General features: G+C 41.6%; 1 protein-coding gene across 3 annotated transcripts; it reads right to left on the bottom strand.

The window, feature by feature from the left end:
• Nucleotides 1-501: 501 nt before the first annotated feature.
• CLPX (caseinolytic mitochondrial matrix peptidase chaperone subunit X) lies at nt 502-24,107 on the bottom strand. Of its 3 annotated transcripts, none has more exons than XM_081838961.1 (14): nt 23,890-24,107; nt 20,624-20,748; nt 19,296-19,413; nt 11,709-11,863; nt 11,012-11,171; nt 9,593-9,634; nt 8,063-8,239; nt 7,036-7,200; nt 6,722-6,810; nt 5,818-5,982; nt 3,845-4,144; nt 3,479-3,571; nt 1,804-1,910; nt 502-622 (listed from the first exon to the last, which is right to left on the bottom strand). In XM_081838961.1, the coding sequence occupies exons 1-14, from the start codon at nt 23,957-23,959 to the stop codon at nt 532-534; spliced, it is 1,857 nt and encodes a 618-aa protein (XP_081695087.1). In that variant the 5' UTR covers nt 23,960-24,107; the 3' UTR covers nt 502-531. The 3 variants fall into 3 exon arrangements, with proteins under 3 accessions (XP_081695087.1, XP_081695086.1, XP_081695088.1); XM_081838960.1 differs by having other exon boundaries at nt 20,624-20,784; nt 23,890-24,106; XM_081838962.1 differs by lacking the exon at nt 9,593-9,634 and having other exon boundaries at nt 20,624-20,784.
• Between the last annotated feature and the right edge of the window lie 62 nt (nt 24,108-24,169).

The raw sequence follows: 24,169 nt of genomic DNA, 5'->3' as shown, positions 1-24,169 counted from the left end.
GCTACTAGGATGAAATCTAAATTGGAACAAAAAATGGCACCAGCTGCAGCTGACTGAAGTTGAGAAAAGAGGGTTGCAATGGTGCACTGCTGCCTTCATCAAACTGTAGGATACAGTGCAGGTTTTGTATGTGTCTATGTTTTGGAGGGGGTGCATTAACGCGTCAGTGCTCCCAGTGGTAATAAATGGCCAAAAAAGTGCCCCAAAGGAGAAAGGGGTGAATTTTACAAGGGGAGTCCACCTTTTCAGCTCAGCACTAAAAAAGAGCATTTTTTTAATTGAACAAAATATAATATACATTTCATTTCTGAACATTATGTCGCTGAAGTCCAAGTGTCCACCCAAAAAAATAAATCAGTGTGATGTTACGCAAAATACTTGATCTGATTTCCATTAGCGCTGCCAACATTTTCTGAACATGTATCATATTCAGGAGAGATCCAATGTTATCAAATAGGCTAAAAAGCCGGATGTGGTCTTAAAAACAAAATCCCCATTAAGTGCATTTTCTGCAGAGTATTCTGACAGCATTTAATTGTTTGCAGCATCTGCTTGGCGAGCCCAGTTTTCTTCTTCTACTCCTGAATCGTATTCTTCTTCAGAAGCATCTTTAGCTGGAGCCCTGCAATTCAACACAAGTAGGATCAAATACAGTGGTACCTCTGGTTGTGAACGGGATCCATTCCGGAGGCCCGTTTGCAACATGAAAAGCCCGCAACCTGAAGCGCCGTATCTGCGCAGGTGCGTGGCGTGATTTGGCGCTTGTGCGCATGCGTGAAGCGTGATCTAGTGCTACTGCGCATGCGCAAGCAGCGAAACCCAGAAGTAACCCTTTCCGGGTCGCCGCGGGGAGCAACCTGAAAAAACGTAACATGAAGCAAATGTAACATGAGGTATGACTCTACTTCCAGTAATGTCTAGAACAGGGAGCCATTTCAGCCCAGCTGAACTTCTGATATTGATCCCCAGGACCACAATGCATCTTTACCTCCCAAATTATATTCTATAGTAGGGACGTTGTAAACTGTCATGTACTGAATCAGATTGTTGGTTCACTGACTGGCAGCAAAGGAAAAAGGGAGTCTGCATGCAGAAACAATGGCTCTTTCTCCGAGTACTTTTAGCAGAACAGCAGCAAATAAAGAACTATTAAAAGAAAATTGCTACAAAGTAGGTGGAATTGCTGTTCAAGAAGAATCGATCTACTGGTCCCTTGGACTAAGGAAAGAATCACGAGTTCTGTGGACCGTTGCCTTGAAAGTCCATTAGAAAATAAAAAATGAAATGGCAACTTAAGTCTGCATTTCTTGTAATCTTTTTATCCTAGCAACGCACACCAGAAATAATGGACTCAAACTGAAGCAGGAGGCCTGACTGGATGGTCACCTATGGTTACTTCCTACTCTAAATTTAAAGTATGTCCACCACTGGAGGTAAAGTATGCTGCTCTTTGAAGGCTTATTGCTTTTTTAACCCCCCCCCACATTATTATTAAAATTAGTGTTCTTTCAAAAAGTCAGCTTTCAGTAAGATTCCTGCTTCCAATTGGCCTAATGAAGCCTCTTTCAAATGCATAAATCTGGCCTTTGACTTGAAAATACAAAAATGTGAATGTTTTTAAGCCATTTTGTTCAGCCAGTTTGTGTTAAATGCTAAGCAGCCTTCTACTGTAAAAGGTAGCTTAAAAATATAACTGGAATTTTTAAAAGTATCTAAAATAATTCTGGAAAAAAATAATTGCGAAAAAGTGTTTTTGTTTATTTTTGCATCAAACCCAATCTAGTGTTGGAAACCTGACATTACCTGACGTATCCTGGATCCTTCTTTCCTTCCACAACATCTTTGTCAACCTCCACACATACAATGTCAGAATTGGGTACTTCAAACATGGGTTCCAGCAGTAACTTTTCCTAAAGGGTAGAAGGATAAGCATCAAGATTTTGCTCACACAATCCCTCTTCCAATGAACACCTCGCAATAGACACTTTGCTACAACCACTTCTCTGCCTGAAAGAGGCATAGGGCAGTAGCCAACCAAGCTACTATAGTAAACCTATTGAAATTAATGGACTTTAGTATAATGTGCATTCATGTCCACATCTCTATTTAGTAGCTGAATAAGTTGGGAACTTAGTTGACAGACATTTGTCAGGAATCCTATCACAATGCTACTTGCCAAGGCTGCCATCAGCATAGCTACTTTCTTCTAACTCTACCTTAAAAACAAGGTGGAAGGGCTGTAGCTCAGTGGCAGAGCACATGGTTTGTATGCAGGTCTCATGAAGGTTCCCTAGCATCTTCAGGTAGGCATGAAAAAAGACACCAGAGACCTGATGCCAGTCTCTATTAGCAATGCTGAGCTGGATGGACCAATGGTCTGACTTGGTGTTGAGCAGCTTCTTAAGAAATGGCAAGGTAAAACAAGTGCTTCAAAGTGGTAGATTTTGAAATCAGCATGGGTGACGGAATAGAAGACACATAAATGACCTATGGGCGGGATCTACTGGTAATGTTCTGTGCAAAACCCCCTCGAGCTGCACAGGACCGTAGAGCTGTTGTGCAACTCATTTAAATGATGCATGTGTGGGAAGTTGTCTAAGACGCAATTACACTTCCAGATTCCACTCTAGCCATTCCACGCCAGCCCGGCTTCAAAGCCGCTTCTTATGCAACCTTCAGTTCTCTGCTTTGGGCCAAACATTAATTCCCTGCCAGTCTTGCTCTTCCTCCAAATCAATCTTTGTTTTTGCTTTTTCCGCCTTTTTGACTTGATTACACATTTATAACTTTCCCCCTTTTATTTAAAATAAGAAGTACTTCGTCAACAAAATAAAGATCCAGAATACAGTCAATGAGAAAAGCAACTTCCACCACGATGGGAATAGAATTAGCACCACCATTAATATGTTTTTGATTTCACTACTGCATAGGAAGACTCCATTTGTTTGCAAAAAGATTGCATAAGATATGAACTTCCTCATAATGCCCATATTCATTTTCCAATAACATCTTTGTCTAATACTAGTCTTGTAATTTTGGTATTTAAGAACCCCGGCGTTAGGTGAATACATACTGCTGTCATAATAATAAAGCAGCTGCTCTATAGCTTCAGACACCATTCCTTTTAGTACTATTAACAAATATTTTAGTGTCTAAACTCAGTCTTCCAGAACATGTAGAACTATCACATGGCACGGTCTCTTTGGGACTGAATCACTTTAGATTGCTAGGAAGGCTTTGCAAGTTGGAAAGTCTTTAGGTAGCATGGGCTAGGCTGGAAATGTTCTCCCCAAGACAAAATTTCAAGCTGTAGGGAAGGTTGTTTTTGTTTTTAACAAGGGTAACTGAACCACTAATGATCTGATTTCTAAAAATCTCTCTGTGATTCACCTCCCAGGGCAGACAGTGGGATTTCAAGAAACACAAGTAATGGTTATGTCCTAGATCATTGATACCAGTGAAGAGAAATCAGCCTTACCATTATAGATCGAAGACCTCTTGCACCAGTCTTGCGGTCTAAGGCCAACCTGGCTATAGCCTTTAGGGCATCCGCAGTAACATTCAATTCACACTGGAAAATGCAAGACAAAAATTATACTCTGTAGTTCCCACCTCCCTATGGAAACTCTAATTGCATTCGGACAAGCATAAATTAAATTTGGAGACATTTTTCCTTTTGTTTTTCAGCAGGTAATGCAGTCATCATTTAGTAGATCTGCATATTAATCACCCCCCCAAAAAAAAACAGTCTAATGTTTCATCGTGTCCAGCTCTTTTGGAAACAAAATTCTGGTAACAAGAAAGACCCCTGAACAAGTCTCAAGTAGCAAGAGAAAATCCAAACCTTATCCATGCTGAATAATGCCTGGTATTGGGGAATCACTGCATTCCGAGGCTCGGTAAGAATCCGTACGAGGGTTTTCTCATCAAGGCTGTGCAGGGGAACCACCACTGGCAAACGCCCCACAAACTCAGGGATCATGCCAAATTCAATAAGATCTCGTGCCTCCACGTGCCGAAGCAAGCGGTCTTTTTCTTCCATATCCTGCTGAGTGCTGGAATCTCCACCTACATTAGCCAGGTCTGCAGCTGCTGCAGCCCTTCGGCCCTTCCCCAGATTTGATGGAGTTCCAAAGCCAAGATACTGCAAAGACCAAAAAGAGAGAGAGATACAGACTGCATTTAAGAAGAAAGTCCCAATTACATTATGTATATCTATCTTGACTACCTTAGTTGGTCTCTAAGGTGCTACTGGACAGTTTTTTATTTTTTTAGTTTATTTCGACTTGACCACCTTGTTACCTGAACAGCATTTGAAAAATGTGAAATCTTTACCACTCTTTCCACAATGAGCTTAGAGTGGGATTTCAACCTCCTAACAACCCTGTGAGGTTGGTTAGGTTGATTGTGGCTTATGAATGGGATTTGCGAGATTTGAGCACACAACTTGTGGGATTTGAACCTATAGCCCAATGAAGCAGTCACTATATGCACGAGTTTTTGCAGCACTAGTTTTTCAGGCAACAACAGCACAGCTGGTCTCCTATAATGTTTAGCTTTCAATATAAAAGTATTATAATTGTCAAGGACTAAAGAGTTTTATAGAACAGTAACATTTTTCATCATCTAAAATGCCCATATGTAGTTCTGTCAACCTGACCACATGTTGATGCTGGAAAGTGCCCTTTGGAAGATAAGCACATGGGATCGCCAGGCTAAAAATAAAAACACAACCTTCAACACTTAGCAAAGCCAAAATATAGGCATTTATATGTTCTACAGTGGTGATAAAAAAGTATAATCCAGTGTGCTAGATAAGCCAAATTGGTGACAGCTCACGCTTGTGCCATCCTTATAGGGATAACAGTTGCAGTTGTTGAATGCCAGGTCAGCTTGGAGTTAAGATCTCCCTCAACAATGATCTGATTGTGGATGAGGAAGCAGTTCTGGTCTGCGTCACTGAGACCTGGGTGGGTGAGCAGAGTGGTCTCACCCAGTTGTGCCCACCGGGGTACTTGGTGCAGCCATAAGGGAAGACTTGAGGGTCAGGGAGAGGGAGTTGCTGTGATCTATAGAGATTCTCTCTCTCTCCAGGCTCTATTTTCAGTTGCGGGGATGGGGGTGGGAATCTGAAGTGTGTGTTCCTGACATTGGGCAATCGGGACAGATTTGGTTTTTTGTTCTTGTTTTTATCATGTATTTATATGTTATGAACCACCCTGAGATCTACGAATGACGGGTGGTATACAAATTTAATAAATAAGTGAAAAAACGCTGAAAGGCAGCCACTTTGGGGCTGCAACAACATGCCAGCCATGCAAGGCCTTGGGTAATGTATTTCATAGCAAAATGGCTCCGATCCTTTCCAGAATAGCTACCAGCAGTTAAAACCAAGTGTACCTTGCATGACTAAAGGTAAAGGTAAAGGGACCCCTGACCATTAGGTCCAGTCGTGGCCAACCCTGGGGTTGCGGCGCTCATCTCGCTTTATTGGCCGAGGGAGCCAGTGTACAGCTTCTGGGTCATGTGGCCAGCATGACTAAGCCGCTTCTGGCGAACCAGAGCAGTGCACAGAAACGCCGTTTACCTTCCTGCCAGAGCGGTACCTATTTATCTACTTGCACTTTGACGTGTTTTGAACTGCTAGGTTGGTAGGAGCAGGGACCGAGCAACGGGAGCTCACCCCGCCGCGGGGATTCGAAACGCCGACCTTCTGATCGGCAAGTCCTAGGCTCTGTGGTTTAACCCACAGCGCCACCCGCGTCCCTTTTATCTTGCATGACTAAATTGTACAATTTTAATTCCACGTCTCCTTACCTTTTCATTTTTCCTCCGGCTGATGATTCTGTCAAGACCATTAAAAGCACCAGAAGCCACAAAGAGGATGTTGGTTGTGTCAACCTGCACAGTCTCACCACGTAATTTACGGGAGTTCTTCTCTGGAACATTCACAATTGTCCCTTCCAGTAACTTTAACAAGCCCTAAGTAAAAGCAGGAGAGGGTTGAGCAATGTATTCACAATGACATGGCAATCTTGTGCTCAGGGGTGATCGAGTCAACAACCTGAGCCATTTGGATGTTTCCACAAGTCAGCCAGGGCTTTGAAAGAAGCACCAGTCATATCAGCTGGAAAATCCCCAAAGCTGTCTGGAAACCCATTGGATCTATCAGCCTCTGAGGGCAGACCATCCTAATAAGTCCCCTGCTTCTGCAGAGGGGAGAAGGCGGTGAGGAACTAAATCTCAGCAGGAAGTGATCTGAGCATGGCAAGGGACTGATGTCAAGACCTCCCACCCTCTTCCTGCCCAGTTGAGAAAACAATGTCCAGAGTGTGGTCTGCCAATGATTTGTTGAGACAGCTCCATGCTTGTCATGGCAGCCATGAAGTCCTAAGCCACCCCAGAGCCAATTGCCTCAACCTGGATGTCGACGTGCCCCCAAACCGGCAGGTGTTTGAATGCCTCAAGCAATGGGGTGGGAGTATGCCTTCAAACACTACCCTTGGAGCTTCTCCTTCAAACTCCTTGGTGAGGAATGAGTGGGCATGGCTTCCTGATAGCTGGGCCAAAATGGAAGGCCTGGAGGGCCACATTTCGTCTGCAGATTGGAGGCTTTCCACTCTTGAAATAAAGCATGGCTTAATGTTACATGCAAACTAGGACAGTCTATCTAGAGCTTGATAGTTCCTGAAAGAGCAGCAGCAAAGCTCTCGATACTCACTTGCTGAACGCCTTCTCCTCCCACATCACGCAACTGATGAATGCCTGGCACGCTGCCAATCTTATCCACTTCATCCAAGAAAACAATTCCTGTAAATTAGAGGCAATTAATGTGAAGAGCATTTGGGTTGTGCAAGAAGGACAATCTGTACACAGTGAAGGCCATCTTTTTTAAAAATAGAACAATATGCTGTGGCAGTGTTATGAAATGCTGCCTATTGCATAAGAAGAACAACCCAAACATTAAAAGAACAAATTAAAAATGTATGTGAGGCTTTACTGGCACCTCCAGCGGGAAGAAGGGCCCAATTTTACCTTGCTGAGCTTTTTCTACATTGTAGTTTGCATCCTGCAGTAGTTTTGCAATAACAGACTCAATATCTTCTCCCACGTAGCCTGCTTGAGTCAAAGTGGTACAATCACAGATTGCAAAAGGGACGTCCAGGCATTTCGCCAGAGTCTGAGCCAGCAGGGTTTTACCTAGGTTAATATATATATATGTTATTAACATTCACTTGATGGCTTATTTTTATAAAATTTAATTATTTTCCACTAGGAGTCAACTACCAGTGATATTTGCTTTTGTACTAGCAGATCTAGAAATTCAGGTAACCTGGCATGCCAACCATTTTATGTCTACAAGGTTTATTATACAACTAGCAGGCACTTAAAGAATACCATTATTCTAATCCAATAAAGTTGTGCATATTTATTTTATTTTTTGCAAAAATGACTACAATGCTATGGTCAACTTTTTATTTAAAAAACACACACACATTTATAGCCCAAAGGAATATAGCCCTGCTAATATGCAGGGTACAATACCAAGTCCATTACTTTATTTACATTTTCCTTGAAATAAATAAAAATAAATAAAAGCAGCTTATGATACTATCAGCACCTAGTTTACAATATGTTTATAACACTAGATGCAGTGGTATATGTATTACTGAATTAAAAACTTTGCCTTTAAGCTATTACAGGCATATTGCTATTTGGAGCAATCTCTGCAGCTTCTCTTAACTGCCATATTGGACAGATGGAATCTAAATGTTAATGAAATGTTAGACTCAGAAAAACTGTCAGCGTTAAGGATAGCTACTTCTGTAAGATGTGAAGTACACTTCTTCAGGAAGAAACTGCCTTCTCTCTCTCGGTTCTTCCCTAAAAAGGAACTCAGTCAACTTAAAGGGTAGCTAGTCTTTACATGGTCCCCATTAGAAGGATGTATCTTGGCATCTCTAGCTCCTTCCTAGGATTTTGCTCAAAACTGATGTAATTTACATAACAATCTACCTCATAACCTGAACATTATAGCAAGGTACAACATGCCCTTACAAACCTGATCCAGTTGGTCCAAGCAGCAAAATATTACTTTTTTCAAGCTTGATGTCATCATGAGTTGAATCTAACACTTCGCCTCCTCGCTTTTCCTGGGGCATCTGTTGGTTCACCTGCTGCTGCATTGATGCTCCCAAAGCATTGCCATGGGGGCTAATACCAGCAATCTGGAGAAGTTCTGAAATGTACAAGTCCAATTAACTGAGAATCAAATTGACTCAATCTAGATTTGTTTGAGACAGCCTGCAGAACATGCACATATTTTTCCAGACAACTCCAAGTATTGTTCCATCTACCTGAAAATCAAGAGAGACCATAGCATCTGAAAACCAGATTGCAACATACATCATCATGGGAGGATTTAGATTCTAACAAATATTTTGGAATAAAGAGATCAGAAATATTCTAGTTGAAGTGGAAGTTTCTCATTTCCCATTTCCATACAAATTACTTTTTAGGCAAATTTTCTTCTGAAGGTAATCAGAAGTCCTTCAGGTGCCACAGTAATGGGAAAAATGTTAAATTGATAATAGAGATCCATGATAGTGACTCTGCAAAAAGTAACCCAATAAAAATATCACAGGGAAGAATTTCTTTTAATTCAGGCCCATCAAGAAAGGAAAGTATTTGACATTTAGACATACCTCACTGGATACTTCTTTAGTTTTGTAATTTAAATTAAGTGACTCTATGCTGGAACTGCACAATAATCTAAGCTGTAAACTTCACATCACAGCCATTGTTAGATCCACATGAAGTTTAAGCTTTCACTCACATATCAAGTATTAAAATTATTTCTAGAAGTTCTAAGGAGGTTTTACCTTCCTTCAACACACTGTTGAAGTAAAGCCAAATCATCCTCATTTTAAGACTCTCCCTAAATCACAGAAGAGGAACCCACTGATCTCCAGATTCTGTTGGGACTCCAACTTCCATCAGCCACAGCCAATATGGCCAATCGTTAGAGATGATGGGATTTGTAGTAATCCCACTTCATCTGTAGGTTAACAGGTAACTCACTCCTGGTGGAAACACAGAGGTATTGTTCTCACAGCCAACCTGTGTCTGGACTGTACTATTGCAGATTGCAGGTGAAGGCTCACATGTCTGGATCATACTACATCAAAAAAATAAATTCTGCACCCCTAGAAAGCAATCCACCAGTACCCTTCTCCCTGACATGGTAGTTTTCTGTATGTAGGTATCCTGCCCCCATAATGTTGGAGCTTTCTATCACATGGGCTTCTCTCCCACAACCCAACCTGAAGTAATACAGCTATAGCACAATGCTGACCATTTCTACTAAGCAGTAAGTCCTGCATAATTCAATCAGGCTTAGTCCCGGGTTAAACTGCAGCTCTAGACACAGGTTTTCTACCTCAGTGAGAACTAGGCCTGAGTGGCTATTTAGAAAATGAATGCAGTCTGAATTTGCTGTATTATTTTTACAGAGTCACAATTAAAATACTGCTCATGGTTCAATTCAGGCAAGGAGATATTGCAGAGGAGGACATGAGGAGAGCCCACTTACTTGTAAATCTGTACTCATCCTCCCGTCTTCTGATTTCTAATTCTAAGAGAGAGGATGAAAACAGTAATACGATACATATATTTATATATGTATAAATGAAAAGAAAAGCATGACACTTTCTTCACCTCTTGCCCTCTTCTGAATACAGGTTTATGGAACAATTGATTTAATTTATATTGCAAGAAAACTCCGCAAACATTCAGAATTTTAACAGCCTCCCTAATTTTTTATCTTTTAAAAAAAAAGGAATGGAAGTCAGTATTAAAATAGTTATGCTAAAGTGTTGATATTAGTATTTGTAATTTTAAAATGGAGTTGGGATTAAGAAAAGCAAAAGATACAAAAAATAAACACACACAAAAACTCTACACTTGCAGTGCAAATCTTATACATATGTAATCAGAAGGTGTATTATAGAAAAAGAAAGAAAAAGAAACCTTGCTAAAATTTAACAGAATTAAATGGGTCAGACACTTCTCTTATGAGCCAGTTGGACGTTTGACTTTTTCTGGGAACAGCAGACATATCTGTCATTTTGAAACCTCGCTCAATTTCAGAAAAAGGAGCATCCATAAGAGATCACACTCTTATGGATCTATCTCCAGGTGTAAATTTGTCTGCTCCAACATGATAAGAACCCTTAATATATTTTTAGCATTCGGTTACTATTTCTGGGTAGCAAGCAATGCTGGTCCTTATCAGAGTAGACTCACTGAACCAACAGACTTAATTTACTTAAGTTCATTCATTTCAATGAGTTTACCATATGACCATCACCTGCTGTCATATGTAATTTTAAAAGTGAACTAGGGTCCACTCTGTGAGGCTGGATTAAAGTGACTTTCCCCCCTAAGCACAGGAGAGTTAAATTAGTTTTTTGTTCCATGCATATTACCCACCATTGTATTCTGGACTGTCTTTCCATGTATCTGAAATAACATTATTTTTGTTCTACATCAGGGAGATTTTGTTCTACTATCACATCTATACTGTATACAAATAAATCTACCGGTAAGTTGACCATTAAGAATATTCTTGCCCCAATATTCCTTTAATGAAGGCAACTTTTTCAAACCTATTACTTAAAAGGATTCTACCTTTTGATTCTCATGCGTTGAAAATATTGAGGGAAGAATATAGTGTATGATAAGTAGGTAAGTAAAAGTCAGCTTTCAAAAAGGTTCTAAGAAAGAAAAACTCCCTGTTAAACTGCAACAGTGCAAAAATTGAGGCAGAAACAATCAAATAATTTGGGTTGCCAATAATCTGTCTATCCTGCGGACAAATCACCAACACTGAAATGATAACAGAATGTGTACTGTTTAACTGCCACTTGGCACCAAGATCACACAGGGAGGAGACAGCATGATTGATGGTGCCAGACATATCTGCACATACAATGTAATATGAAAAACAAACCTCTTGGTGTTAAGGAAGTTTGCTTTTCAACTTCAGCTTGCTGCCTCAGGTTGGCAGGGATATTGTTGTAGATTCTCTTATAATGATTGTACACTGCGACCGAAAGCACCTTCTTGGCAAAACACTGGCCAACAACATACTTGTCGAGGTAGTTATAAATCTGGCCGAAAAAAGAGAAAAGAAACAGTCAACAGATCCCCTCAAGGCCAGCGGATGTTTAGTTAATAATACTGATCACTTTAAACTCACTTCCAGTGGAGTGATGGAAAATCCCACTTAAATTCCCAATATATATTTTGCAGGAAAATTTCTCCTTTGAAGGTAACCAAGGTCTTTGGTTTCCTCCCCAACTCCTGGGAGCACACAAACTAGGGATTTTTTATTTTATTTTTTAAAATAGTGGTGGTGGGCTTATATTGTTGAACTGCATCAAGAGCCCTGTTTTTCTTCCCAAACCCTTTAAGCAAATTTGAAGGGACAAATGAAGCTTATGGGTGATACCCAATGTAAGCCATACTTAAGAATAGTCTCCCTGAAGTCCGGTGACTTCATTAGGTCTAATACAGAGTACGACTAACCTTGGATATCACACTATGAAAGCAGAATAAAGCAGAATTTTTTTTGGCTTTGTGAAAAAACAAGTCACGAAACTTCAAGGCAAGATAATCAAAGTCCAGTCAAAGAAAGAAGGCTCTACTTTTTTTGGTGGAGGTGGCGGCTTCTGTTGGAAGGCCAACTTCACAGCTTCGGCTGCAGATTCTGGTTCTTTAATGATGCTCTTCTTGGAATCCGCTTCTGACAACACGACGAAGAAGTGGTGGCATTTTTCACATTTCACAAAGCGGGTAGAAGCTGAAAAGGGCATAAACACGAACAAGACAGTAGTTATTTAGTGACAACTGATTTATCCAGCAGTTAAGAGTGGATTAATGCAAGTAAAAACTTATGGGACAATTGGAATGCTTTAGAGTGTGGGTGGAAGACTGGCCCATAGTTTGGCTGCTCCTACTGGCTTAAAGCCTCCCCTACCCACTCCATTTGCAGCAATTAGGAGCTTGAAAACAACCTACCGATGGAGCAAATGGGAGGCTGTTTTTAAGCAAAACCGCTGTGCAGGGAGGCACTTGAGGGGATCACTGGATACCCCTCCCCCCCTATGTGCTGCACCTCCCCTTCTAAAAATCTCTAGCCCACCTCATGGCAATTGAGCCTGAAGATTACCTTCCAAGAAGCCCCACACCCAGCTGCAATCTTCATGAAAATCACCTGCCTCCCACTGGAAATTACCGTATTTTTGCTCTATAAGACTCACTTTTCCCCTCCTAAAACGTAAGGGGAAATGTGTGTGCATCTTATGGAGCGAATGCAGGCTGCGCAGCTATACCAGAAGCCAGAACAGCAAGAGGGATTGCTGCTTTCACTGCGCAGCGATCCCTCTTGCTGTTCTGGCTTCTGAGATTCAGAATATTTTTTTTTCTTGTTTTCCTCCTCCAAAAACTAGGTGCGTCTTGTGGTCTGGTGCGTCTTATAGAGCGAAAAATACGGTAGACTTTTCAAGTCTCATTACTGGGGAAGGGAGATAACAGTGACAGTCTACGTGTGTGTGTGCGCACACACACACAGAGCTGTGTGAGAGTGCGCAAATATGAAAATGTGCATGGTGTGCTTGCATATGTGAGTGTGCAGTGTGTGCAAGAATGTGGGAGGGAGGGCTAGTTCTTGCCGGATCTGACCCTACCTGCTTTTGCTTTGGGCCACAGCCATCATTGGCATGTGGCCCATGGAAGGTTGTTCATAAAGGAATGTGGCTCCAAGCTTGAAAAGATTCCTCACTCTGGTTTATAAGTGCCTTCGTGTTTTTCAGTTTATCTTCCAAAGCATAGCACCAATGAGCCATTTCATGCACAACAAAAAAACCTTCAATATTATAGGATTTAACCAAGGTTCTGTTTTAAACTCAAATCTTACAAGTGATTTCCAAACAACTGGTTCCGCCAGTGGGCCTGTGTTGCTCCACTTTTACCCTGCCTCACCCTGGTAAGAGGAAGTGCCGCCGAGGCCAGCAAGCCACTATAGTACATCGAAAAAATTACACAGTTCACTGTCTCAAAAGAATCAAGGAACATCACCTCAGTTTTCTGCATCCAAGGAACCTTTAGCTTGGAAAACACAAGACAAGACATCAGGTTTTTATTCTATGCGTCTGAGGGGGCTTTTGTAAAGCACTGTCTGGATGGGAAACTGTTAAGCAAATACAATAAACTAAGCTCTAAACTTGGTCTCTTCATTAGTGGGTGCTGCACTCTCAACCCAAGAAGGAAAATCTCCCCACTCGCAACTGCTCAGTCATACTGACTGTGCAGTAAACACCGCGATCCTGTGTCCAGCATGTAGAATGGGGCCCCAAACAGACTCCCAAGGCACTTATATGCTGGAGGACGTTTTGGACAGGTGAAGTGTAACTAGAGCTAAGAGGCCAAGGCCTGAAACAGGAGGTCAGCAAATCCTTTCTACTTTCCAGGAAGAAATCTTACACCAGTCTTTCCTGATGTAAAACTAACTTTGTGAAGCACTAGGGACATTCTCTGAGGACAAGAGGCTTATTATTCAGCAACATAGTTTCAAGTTGTGTTGTTTTCCCAACTGGCCTTTTCTTGACATTTTTAGTGACTTAATTACTAGGATTGTTTTAACTATGTTTCCCAAATCAGACAAGGACCTGAAGCTTCCAGTTTTGTTGGGATGCAAAGCGGCTTATATTTGATAAGCATTTTTGTGTTCCAAAGTAAATGGGGAAGAGCAACAACTGCAAAGAGTTACTGGATTTTTCTTTCAAGAAGCAATAGTTACTTCCTCAAAAATGACACTTTGTTTAATGTTATGGGAGGGGTAAACATGGATATCTTATAGGAGAGGTTCCTGGACTGTGGGCTGCAAGCTTTAGTCAACATGTCTGGATTTGTAACTGAACATAGGATATAGCACATCCACCACATTAAACATTTGAACCGATCTAAATGTATTGTTATTGCTTCTTTTATTTTTCATATTTTACAATATATAGGAAATAAAAGAAGCAATCAATTTAAATAAATTTAAAATCATACAATATTTAGCACAGTGCATTAAATTGCTACAGAAGGCAGAAAAATCATAAAGTGGTCTGTCTCCCAAGACCCTCAGCAATTTTCAGGAGGTCTGTGGGAAAAATTTGGGAACCAATGTGTTAAGATCTGGTTCTAAGTAGCAACAGTTTAGCTGAAAGATGAGATAATTGATTCAGAGCAGGAAAAAAGGAGTACCTTAATACTGGGGTCTGACCTACAGAATAAGAAATGTAGAGCAAGTGAAGCGATATATTTGATTGCATCTGCAAATATGTGATCTCATATGTACAAATGCCACGTTTAACTAGCTCTCTCTATATCACAAAGATAGGTACTGGAATTCCACAGGGTTGTAATATGATCAGGGGAAGCCAGTTTGGGCCAAGCTACACAAGATGTGGGCAACATTATTGGCTGCTCATGTGTCTGCCCCATTCACAGGCAAATTAATCACTGGTGTGCTGCCAAGCTTTCTGTGGCTGCTATGTGCATTGTTTTATCTGTTTTAATATTCTAATATATTGCTTATATGTATATTTTTAATGCTCTGTAAGTCATTTGGAGACGTTCAGGTAAGAAACAACTAACAAGTCAGGTAAAAAAATAAATAGAAGCGGGGCAAAGGGGTCTAATTTTGACAACCAAGTTTGCACAGAGCTGAATCTTTCCCTGCCTGCTTGCTTCCAGCTTTAATGTGCCTGGTTCCAATTCCAAAGCGACTTGGACTTGTGGGGGGGAGCACCTGAAGCAATGAGGTACAGTGAGGTAAGGCAGGAGGTGGTGCAGGGTTCAGCTTCTGTCATCTCTGTGCCTTTTGATGTAGAACACAGACACACCCACACTTTATACACAAATGAGAAGAATGCAAGAAGGGATATAGGTGCCCCAGGCATGCCCAGATTGTTTCCTGAATTATATTAATCCAATCAATCAATCAATCAATCATCTGTGATAGAGTCACAGAGCACAGAATTGATGGGAGTTTCTATTTTCCCAGATACTAGATAGACAGGGACCTTGGGTCACTGCCCAAACCTCCTGTCCCTATATTTTCAACTACATAACTTTCCTCTGCTTCTTTCTTGAAGACCCATTATGAGCCTAACACGCTGCCAGAGCGCTAGAAACGGAGGGGGCACCTCTCCATGATCCTTTTCTTTCTGTGTAGGATAATCTTATTTGTGTGTCCAAGAGCACAAGTGCACAGCCATGCAAACAACAAGAGTTTTGTCATCAGGGTTGTATTCCCTATTTATGTATGCTATCACTCTGTGATCCAGAAAATAAGCATGTCCGTGTTCCACTGATGAGGAAGATTTCTCCACAGCACAGAACAAAGCAGCATGAGGATGCAGCGGACACTGTGTTAATTAGATTGCAATTAGTCGGGCCCTGCTGAGAAGATTTGTGTTCCAAAAGTCCCAGCAGGGATAAAGCCATAAATGACGAAACAAACAAAACTGTCTACTAAAGCCAATGCCTCTCTCCTCTGTATATTCTACAGAGCTCTAGCAATGCACAACCTAAGCTCCACCCAGATTCCACCTGTGGTCCTCAAATGCCCTCAAGCCCAGGAAGAGCAGCATGACTGCCTCTGCGTCTAAGACCAGTCACATGAAAAATGCAGTTTCAGACCTTTGTACCTTTAAAGGCCTTTTGATAACTGAGATCACATAGTCCAGTACCACAGCAAACTTGTTTTTGACCTATTGAAACCCACACAATATTTGTTGACAATGTATTTATGCTTGCTGGAGTCTAAGTCAATGATGACGCTATATATTTATATTTGCATAAACAAGGGGGGAGGAGAAAATGTAGAGAAGGTAGAAGTCAAAGGAAAATGAAATGCAAAAAGAATTTTGAGTGAAACAGAACTGAAAGCAGCAACAGCAGGCCCAATCAGGCCTTCCCACAGCAGTGACAGCCCTGCTGGTCCATCTCCTGCTGTATGATGTCACACGTGCGTGCCGCCGCCCCCCGCCCTCCCCCACCCCCATGTTGGGTGGAACCTGGCACCTGTGTTTCTGTTAGCTGTGTGGCTCCACTATTTTGCATATATGAACTGTAGGGGTTGGTGGTGAAGTATACCTGATCCCCAGAATCAGGGCTATCTGCAGGTTTATAAAATCTAGAAGTCAAAAAGGAATTAGACACAACAATAACAACCATGTTCATTTTTGTCTGCAATGGCAGGATGGTAACAGTAATAATTCAGGGTAGAAGTTTAAATTGATTCTCTCTCCGCCCCCAACCTCAAGGCCCCTTTGCTGAGCAGTGAGAGGTTCAGCCAGCTAGCTTTTTGCACTACTTATCTTGCACTCCTGGAAGGTTTCCTTGCCTTGAGTAGCAGGAGGGAAGCGAGGTGGAGAGGATGGTGTAAAGGACTCTAGCAGCAGAAACATGCTATCAACAGAGAGCAAAATCATCCTAATGTGTCAAATGCCTGGGAGAAGATGTAAGTTGTTACCCGGCACCAAAAGGATGTTACTGATAGTACCAGATGGACTTCACTGCGGAACAGCATTCAACAAGCAGAAAGTCACAACTGAAAAGGTCCTTTCCTTTGTCGCAACCCTCTGAGCCTGCCTCAGATGGGGCTTCTGGAAGAAGGTCTCAAGTGAAGAGTGAAGGGAGATTTGTATTAGGAGAGATGCTCTGAAATATATTGTTTCATAGTGGAAACACTTGTGATTCGACATGCTTTCACATTATAAACAAACAAAATAAAGAATAGTTCTGTTGGGTGAAAATACTTCTTGGCTTTGGTATACTAATTAACATATGTAATGTGTGGTAACAAAACCATAATTTCAGTTCAAGCCACAAGTGACTGAATTGCCAGAAAAAATTGTAATCCAGCTGGAAGGAGAACAAGACTTTCCACAACTCCACATTCAAGGGAAGGTAAAAAGTAGACTACTGAATCACACTGAAAGATCTCAGATAAAATCTAGAGTGGAGGGAATCTTCCAATTAGATGGCTTTTTGTACTACAACCGCTAACTGTTCTTACTACTAGAACTTGTGCAGAGTCAAGAGACCATGAAAGCTCAGGCTTGTTCTGCTGCAACATTTGTCTCAACTGACACAGCGCTGGAATGACTTCTACAGAGGCATGCACAGCTGAATAGATACTTCCACATCCTGTACTGGCTTGTAAAAATATTAAACTTCTTAATTTCCTGTTTCTATTCCCCACCTCCAAACCATGAGCCTCGGTGCATACTTTTCTAGCCCTGAATATTAAATGTTATTTCAACATCTCTACCCACTTGAGTTTTCAGGCAATATCACACAGGGAGGAGGCAGCAGAAAACAAGAAATCTGCTGACAGATCACTCTTGCAAAGTTCACATTTCAGTTCCAGATCCCTATTCCAAGGAAATGACAGGCAGACAGGCCTATCTAACAACAACAATAACATTGCTTTTGGATGCTATAAGCCAGCATAAAGTAGTGGATACTGTCTCACCATTCAGTCATAAACTTCAATATTCCTTAGAATGGCTTCGAAACAGCAGGCCAAATTAGCCCTTGTCCTGAGGGAAAGGGTTGCAGATCAGTGGTACAGCATCCAGGTTAAAACCTTGGCATCTCCAGGCAGCGCTGGGAGAGACTCACTGGAGAGATGCTTCCAATCAGTGCAGACAACACTAGATGGACCAAAGGTCTGACTCTGTATAAAGGCAGCTTCCTGGGGGCCACTAGGAGGCTCTGACTAGTGCCTTTTCTTGTTTCTTCTGCTGTGATCATTGCTGCTGCTAACTAATATTAATTAATTAGCAAATTAAATATTTGTTATGTTTTTATATAGGTCTTAATATACTTTCCTAGTCACCTGGAAGCCTTTTAGTAAAAAAAAATAAACAAACAGGCTACTAATATTCTAAACAAACTGAATAATTTTGGGTCACACAGTCACTTACACACCAGTCAACTTCACTAGATTGTTGTGAAGTAAAATGGGATAGCCCCCGCTCCACCCCATTTACCATTCTGAACTTCAGTCAGGAAAGACAAAAAAGACATGTGAGAAATTCAACTGTCACGCGGAAACTTATCCCTTAAATCCTCCTAAAAGAGACTAGCTCCTCAAGTGAGCTTAAGGGCGTCAACACGAAAATAGTCTTGCCTACTTCCAACCATCTTGACTACTAGGGGGAAGCGAATTTATATTTCTGATGCAACATTAGCTAGAAAAAAAGAAAATTCATTCTGACTCTGCTTTCTGGGCATGTTGAAAGCTGTTAGTTGCAAGAAAAAGGACTGAGTCAGTGTTTGCAGTGATAAGGTGCAACTCTCCTCTCTCAAAACCCTGGAATGCCTTTTATCACGCCCCACCCCTTCGGTGGAGGAAAACCTGTCTATCTATCAACTGCTGCAGACCCAAGATGATGCCAAGGAGGAAAACCCTGGGAAGCCATTAATCTTCTTGCAATTATGCCTAACAAAATCCTGCTTCTTACAACTCCACCTCACAAACATGGACCTGACACATGAGGAGAGGCACAGGCAGCAAGCAGCAGGTCCAACAGGATTCCTGTGAAGTTAGTAGGAAAGTAGGAACAGGTCAGGTGCCCAACTTAAGAGGTTTTTTGGATCCAGTGCTTTTTTTCTTTAAAAGATGTTTAGGGGTACTCTCATTTTGACTCAAGAAAATCACCATCTTATAATTCAAATTGGGGAAAATAAATACAGTAAATGGACATAAGCACAAAGATTCACAAAATGTTTAGGGGTATGCATCCCCCCCAGAAAAAAGCACTGCCTGGATTCCATTTTTTAACACACTGGGAACCAGAAAATGTAGAATCAGGTTGCTGGAGAATATGAGCAGCAATTATTATCATCATTATTATTTTAAGATGCATACTTTGCTGTTTGCTCACCATTAAGGCTCTCTATTCAGAACTGAGGTGAACCAGCAGAACAGAAGAAACACAATACCAAGGGGCAAAGTTTATATTGGCCATACTGTACATGGCTATAAGATATTTATTCCAACTCCTGGGATGTCACCTTCAACGTGTTCCAGAATCAGCTCTTACACACAGTTAAACACACACACTTGCAACTTATCATTCAGAAGGAATAATTTAAAAATCCTAAGATAATTTTCACAAAAAATGCGAAAGCCAATCTACAGAGCCCCCAAAAGCCCTGCTACAACTTACACACAAAGGTCTCCACATGTGTGCATAAGTCACCACACTTTGGGCAACGCAGCTGGTTTCCGCCTTTGCCGGAGCCTCCAGAACTTGACTTCTTGCTGTTGCCTTCACTAACAGTTTTCTAATGGAAGTAAATAAAACAGGATTTGGACAGTTAGAGCCAGGCAACAGATTTACAAATTTGTTGCACTTCACATTATTCCTCCTCTCCCCTGCCTCCATCAGCATGTTCACCCACTAGAAACAAGGTCCTTGGTTTTACCTTATCCACCCACCCATCCCTGCCTGCCCGTTTCACTCCAAAATTTCCCTGCTGTTTTCTACACAAACATGGCATCCATGTTCACCCTGTGAAGGTGTTGTGTATTCTCATATATTTCTGAGAAGCTTCTTAGCTCACTAAAATATTAATCATTCATGTGAAGAGGTTTCTCATTAATATCGATGAAAAAAATATACAGATAAAAAACTAAAGGAGTCTGGAACAGCAATTTGTGCAACTATAAACAGTGCCAATTCTTGATTTAGGAGAGTAGGAGGGGCTCCATGCCAGTCTCATGGCTACCCTTCTGCTTGCCCCCTCCCCCTAGGCCCAATCCTGAAACTTCCCAAAGGGGAAGCGCACGTCACTGCTCCGTCTCCTCATTCCTGTCACTACTTACATGAACAGAGAATGCAGGTCAACTTGAAGCGACAGCAAGGAGGAGCAGGAACAGGGCCAGGAGGCTTTGGGGGTAGGCAGTGGGGCCTCAGAAGGGTGCAGGCTTTGGCAGGTGCCTGACAATAATGATCCCTGATGTAAGGTTTGTGTTTCAAAGCTAAAGAAATCTCTCTCTCTCTCTCTCTCTCAAAGGCCCTCCACAATTTAAACATGTTTTGTCAGGAAAGAAACAAAACACATACCCCAAAGTATTGAATTTAAAGAGGAACCAATTTTTATGATTTTATAACTAAGCTTCCTTGGCTCAACTCAGACATCATGTCAAACTATATATCATAGTCTAGAATCCAAATCAGGATTTGAGCGTTCACATGCACAAGCAACTTGGATTCATTCATAAGGCTATCTGTAGTGCAGCAGGGTCTTTATCCATGGTTTGGAGTTTTATGGCATCGCTACACAGTCATTCCCAATTTAGTGTTATCCAGTTGCTATACAATATATTCACTTAAATAGCAAAAGCATGGATTCAAATTGTGGCCAGAAATCATGCTGAATAATTTCAAGTTTTTAGGAAGCTTCTAAATTTTGGTTTTTTAAAAATAGAAAAACCTAAGTACTGTGAACACTTTTTTTGGAAGAACAAGGTCTACGGAAAATGCTTGCATACCTTACTCCCATCTCCTGAACCATCTTTGCTTGCACCATCCTTTGAAGCAAAATATGCCGGTGTTTCAGAGAAAGTTCTCAAGGGAATACTTCTTAGTGACCGTGCTTCAAAAGTCCCAATTATTCCTAAAACAGGAAGGCAAGAACGGCCACATGTAATACCTGCAAAAGAAACAAATTCTTTTGTTTTGCAAAACAAACTCAGCCCACATTGTAGACAATCTACCATCAATCCAGCTAAAGTCACTTATTAGGAACTTTGCTCCAATGAAGTCACTGCATCTCATTTCCACCAAAGGTTGTGACCAAAGTCCCACAAAGGACTCTTTCACCTTCCACAGCTATCAAAGAGCAAGTGTTCACCATATGGAGTGTGTCCTCATTCAATGTGCAAATTGTTTTAGGATCAGAGTGATTGCTGAGGTAGTGGGACTGGAGCAGATGTGTTGCCATATTGATAAGACCTGCTGCAGGCTCACCTATTGGTTGGAGAATAACGTTGTCATGGTCTCCTAAATCAGATGTAAGGACATCAGTGAGACACTCCAATATGGATATGTATGCAGTTGGGTCATTATGCAGAAGATTCACAAAGAATAGAGATTCACTGCCTTTGACCATGAACAGAAAGCTAGCAGCCCCAGCCAGTATGACAAATGGCCTAGGTAGGCATGTCCAAAGTCCGTTTCGGGGGCCTAATCTGGCCCGTCAGTTGGTTTAATCCTGCCCCTGTGGCAGTTCTAAAAAAAGGTTGACAATTTTGGTCAGCCCTCATGCATGCTCACTTTATCAAAACTGGACCTTTTTGAAAAAAGTTTGGACACCCTTGGATGGGAGCTAGAGTCCAACATCTGGAGGGCCACTGATTAATCAGTGACAGTAAAGTTTAGTCAGTAGGCTGAAAGTTAAGAGGTGATTAATGAAAAATAAAACCTTTTCTATTAACAATGTATGGTAACCTTTCTTTGAGAGATTCTAAGTTTACGCATTTTTCCAAATCTGAAAGAAATCATCAACATATGTACTGCACGGAATGAGTTGATTCATAGCAACTTAAAACAGTCTTCCCATGTGTTAGAAAGCCCTCTTGTATAAACATAACATGTTGCTCAGACATTTATATGTCCTACCTTTTTAAATGTTAAAAATCAAACCAAGGAATCTTACAAAAAATAAAAAACCACAACAAAATTAAACAAACTCTTAGTACAGTCAACTTGCATGTGGGTTATGTTTCAGGGATAGTCTGTAAAAACACGTATAATCAAGCCACCCCCTTGGAACCGCCCCAAGGAAGCAATCTTACCTTCTAGAGCCTGTGTACCAAACAGGTATTTCACCCCAAACAAGGCAGAGCACTTTTAAGCTCTCCACCTTGCTTACTGGGCTCTGTTGTGAGAACCTCCCAGAGCCCAGTAAGCAAGGTGGAGAGCTTAAAAGCTCTTTCCAAACCAGGAAAACACAGTGCAGAAAGAGCTTGTAAGCTCTCTGCCTTCCGTAAGTTTAATTTGTGTGATTTCAGCTGATTGGCCTTCAACAGCACAGATAAATGCTTAACACAAAATAAACTGCAGGGGGAAAGCAGCCTCACAAAAGGTGTATAAGCAACAAAGGCTAACAGTGCAATCCAAAGTACCATACATCTACTCAGAAGCAAGTGCCACTGTATTAAGTGGCACTTAAACACGGGTAACTCTGCATGGAATTGTAGGGGTAAGGCTGCAAACACTAAATATACTTTGAAACCAATGGGAATGATGTCTGTATAAATACAGCTAGAATTCTCCTTTAATTCATTTAAGGAGTTGAAAGCACTTCACAGAGGTTACCTTCAGTACTCTTAACAACTCCTCTGCTACGCAGATCAGTATTATCACCCCTCTTATTTCAATTTACAAAGGGGGATGGGTGGATGAAGCATTTGTTGCTACTTTTTTAAAGGAAATATATTGTTGGACCCCACCTTTGGATGGTGTTTATTTTCCCTGCCTGAAAAGATACATAGACACTTTACAGGGTTACAACATATACCAAAGGCCAGCAATTAGGTAATAAATAAACTATGGACCCAGCCTAAAAGCCTCCTAGAGAATTTGTGGCAAATTTCAACCAAAATTTGAGCTTTTAATTTATTCCAGAATTTATAAACTACATTCAGGGAATACCTGAGCAGGGTATATGGAGCATAAAACAGAATAAAAATGTAAACAAGAAATAAAAATGACAGGATGAAAATAAACAGATTTGGGAAGGCCTGGGAGAAATGTTTTCAACAAACACCAAAAACAAAATGTTGGAGCTTGCTTCGCTTCTAATGCAAGAGAATTCTAGAGAACTAATGATACACCCCAACCCTTGCAAGGAAAGGCTCTCCTATTGTTTTTTATAAAGTTGCTTTGAATCTATTTTATGGTTATATTTATTTTCTCACGACAAGTTTTGGTCTTATTTCGTACACTGACTCAACGTATAATTAATGAATTATGTTTTTTAAATTACAGATAGGTAGCCGTGTTGGTCTGCCATAGTCAAAACAAAACAAATTCCTTCCAGTAGCACCTTATTTTGTTTTGTTTTGACTATGTTTTTTAAAAACAGCTAATACACAATTTATATAGATTTAATCAACATTCTGGCACACTGGGCTTCAGTTCCATGAAAGCTTATGCCATAACAAATGTGTTAAAACTGCAAATCCGAACATCACTTTTCCTAGGATAAAGCCCCACTAAACTCAGAAGGACATACTCGTTGAGCAAAGATACATGGTTAGGATAGCACTGAAGGTGTCACACAATACAATCCTTGGATTGTACCCAACATTAAGTTATACCCAGAGTAGACCCACTGAGGTCAGCGGACCGGAATTAATCGTGTCCATTAACGTCAACGGGCCTACTTATGAGTGGGATTTGGATACAAACCTTGTTGTTTTGCTGCAACACATTCTTAGGGCAGGTTACCCCTCTGAAAGCTGACAGATAATAATTAAATTGCATCCATCTGGAAGCCTGATGGGCTATAATAAACAAATCCTACCCCTCTGGAAACTGCTGGATATTAACAAATTAAACCCGACGCAGAAGCTGATAAAAAAGTAACCGTAAATAAATGGTGTGGGGGATATTTTGGGGGGTGGGCAGGCCTAGCTTGTAAAGGGCGGGGCCAAGGCCTACCTGAGGGGACGGGAGGGGGCCGGCTCTAGGCCGCGACCAGGGTGAGCTGGGTTGGGGGGGGAAGGGGAAAGGGCTGCCCCACCCCCGTTACCTCTGCGCGCGGACGGCAGCGAGGAGCTGAGGAGCCGCGCGGCCGCTGCGCAGGTGTTACAGGCGGCCATAGCCGTGGCCCCGCTCCTCCTCCTCCTCCTTCCAGCCGGGAGAGAGCGCCTGGCGTAAACAGCTCGGCCTTCTCCACGACCCCACCGACAGCCTCCTTCTCGACGACCTGTGTGGCGTCACAGGCCCCTGAGGAACTGCGGCTCCCGGCATTCGCGGCGCCCGAACCCGGGGCGCTGGGGGCGGAAGGGAGCGCGCGATGCTTCCTGGGA

This window comes from Podarcis erhardii, assembly GCF_964252035.2.
Source record: "Podarcis erhardii genome assembly, chromosome: 14".
Taxonomy (NCBI): domain Eukaryota; kingdom Metazoa; phylum Chordata; class Lepidosauria; order Squamata; family Lacertidae; genus Podarcis; species Podarcis erhardii.
The sequence above is the reverse complement of the archived record's forward strand: the minus strand, read 5'-3'. Positions and strand labels throughout refer to the sequence as shown.

Excerpts from the sequence above, each read along its gene's own strand:
- CLPX (XM_081838960.1), bottom strand. The coding sequence starts at position 23,959 with ATGGCCGCCTGTAACACCTGCGCAGCGGCCGCGCGGCTCCTCAGCTCC. Across the intron at positions 3,572-3,844 it reads CATTATTCAGCATGGATAAG|TGTGAATTGAATGTTACTGC; the intron begins GTTTGGATTTTC and ends TGCATTTTCCAG. Across the intron at positions 623-1,803 it reads AAGGATCCAGGATACGTCAG|GGCTCCAGCTAAAGATGCTT; the intron begins GTAATGTCAGGT and ends GTTGAATTGCAG.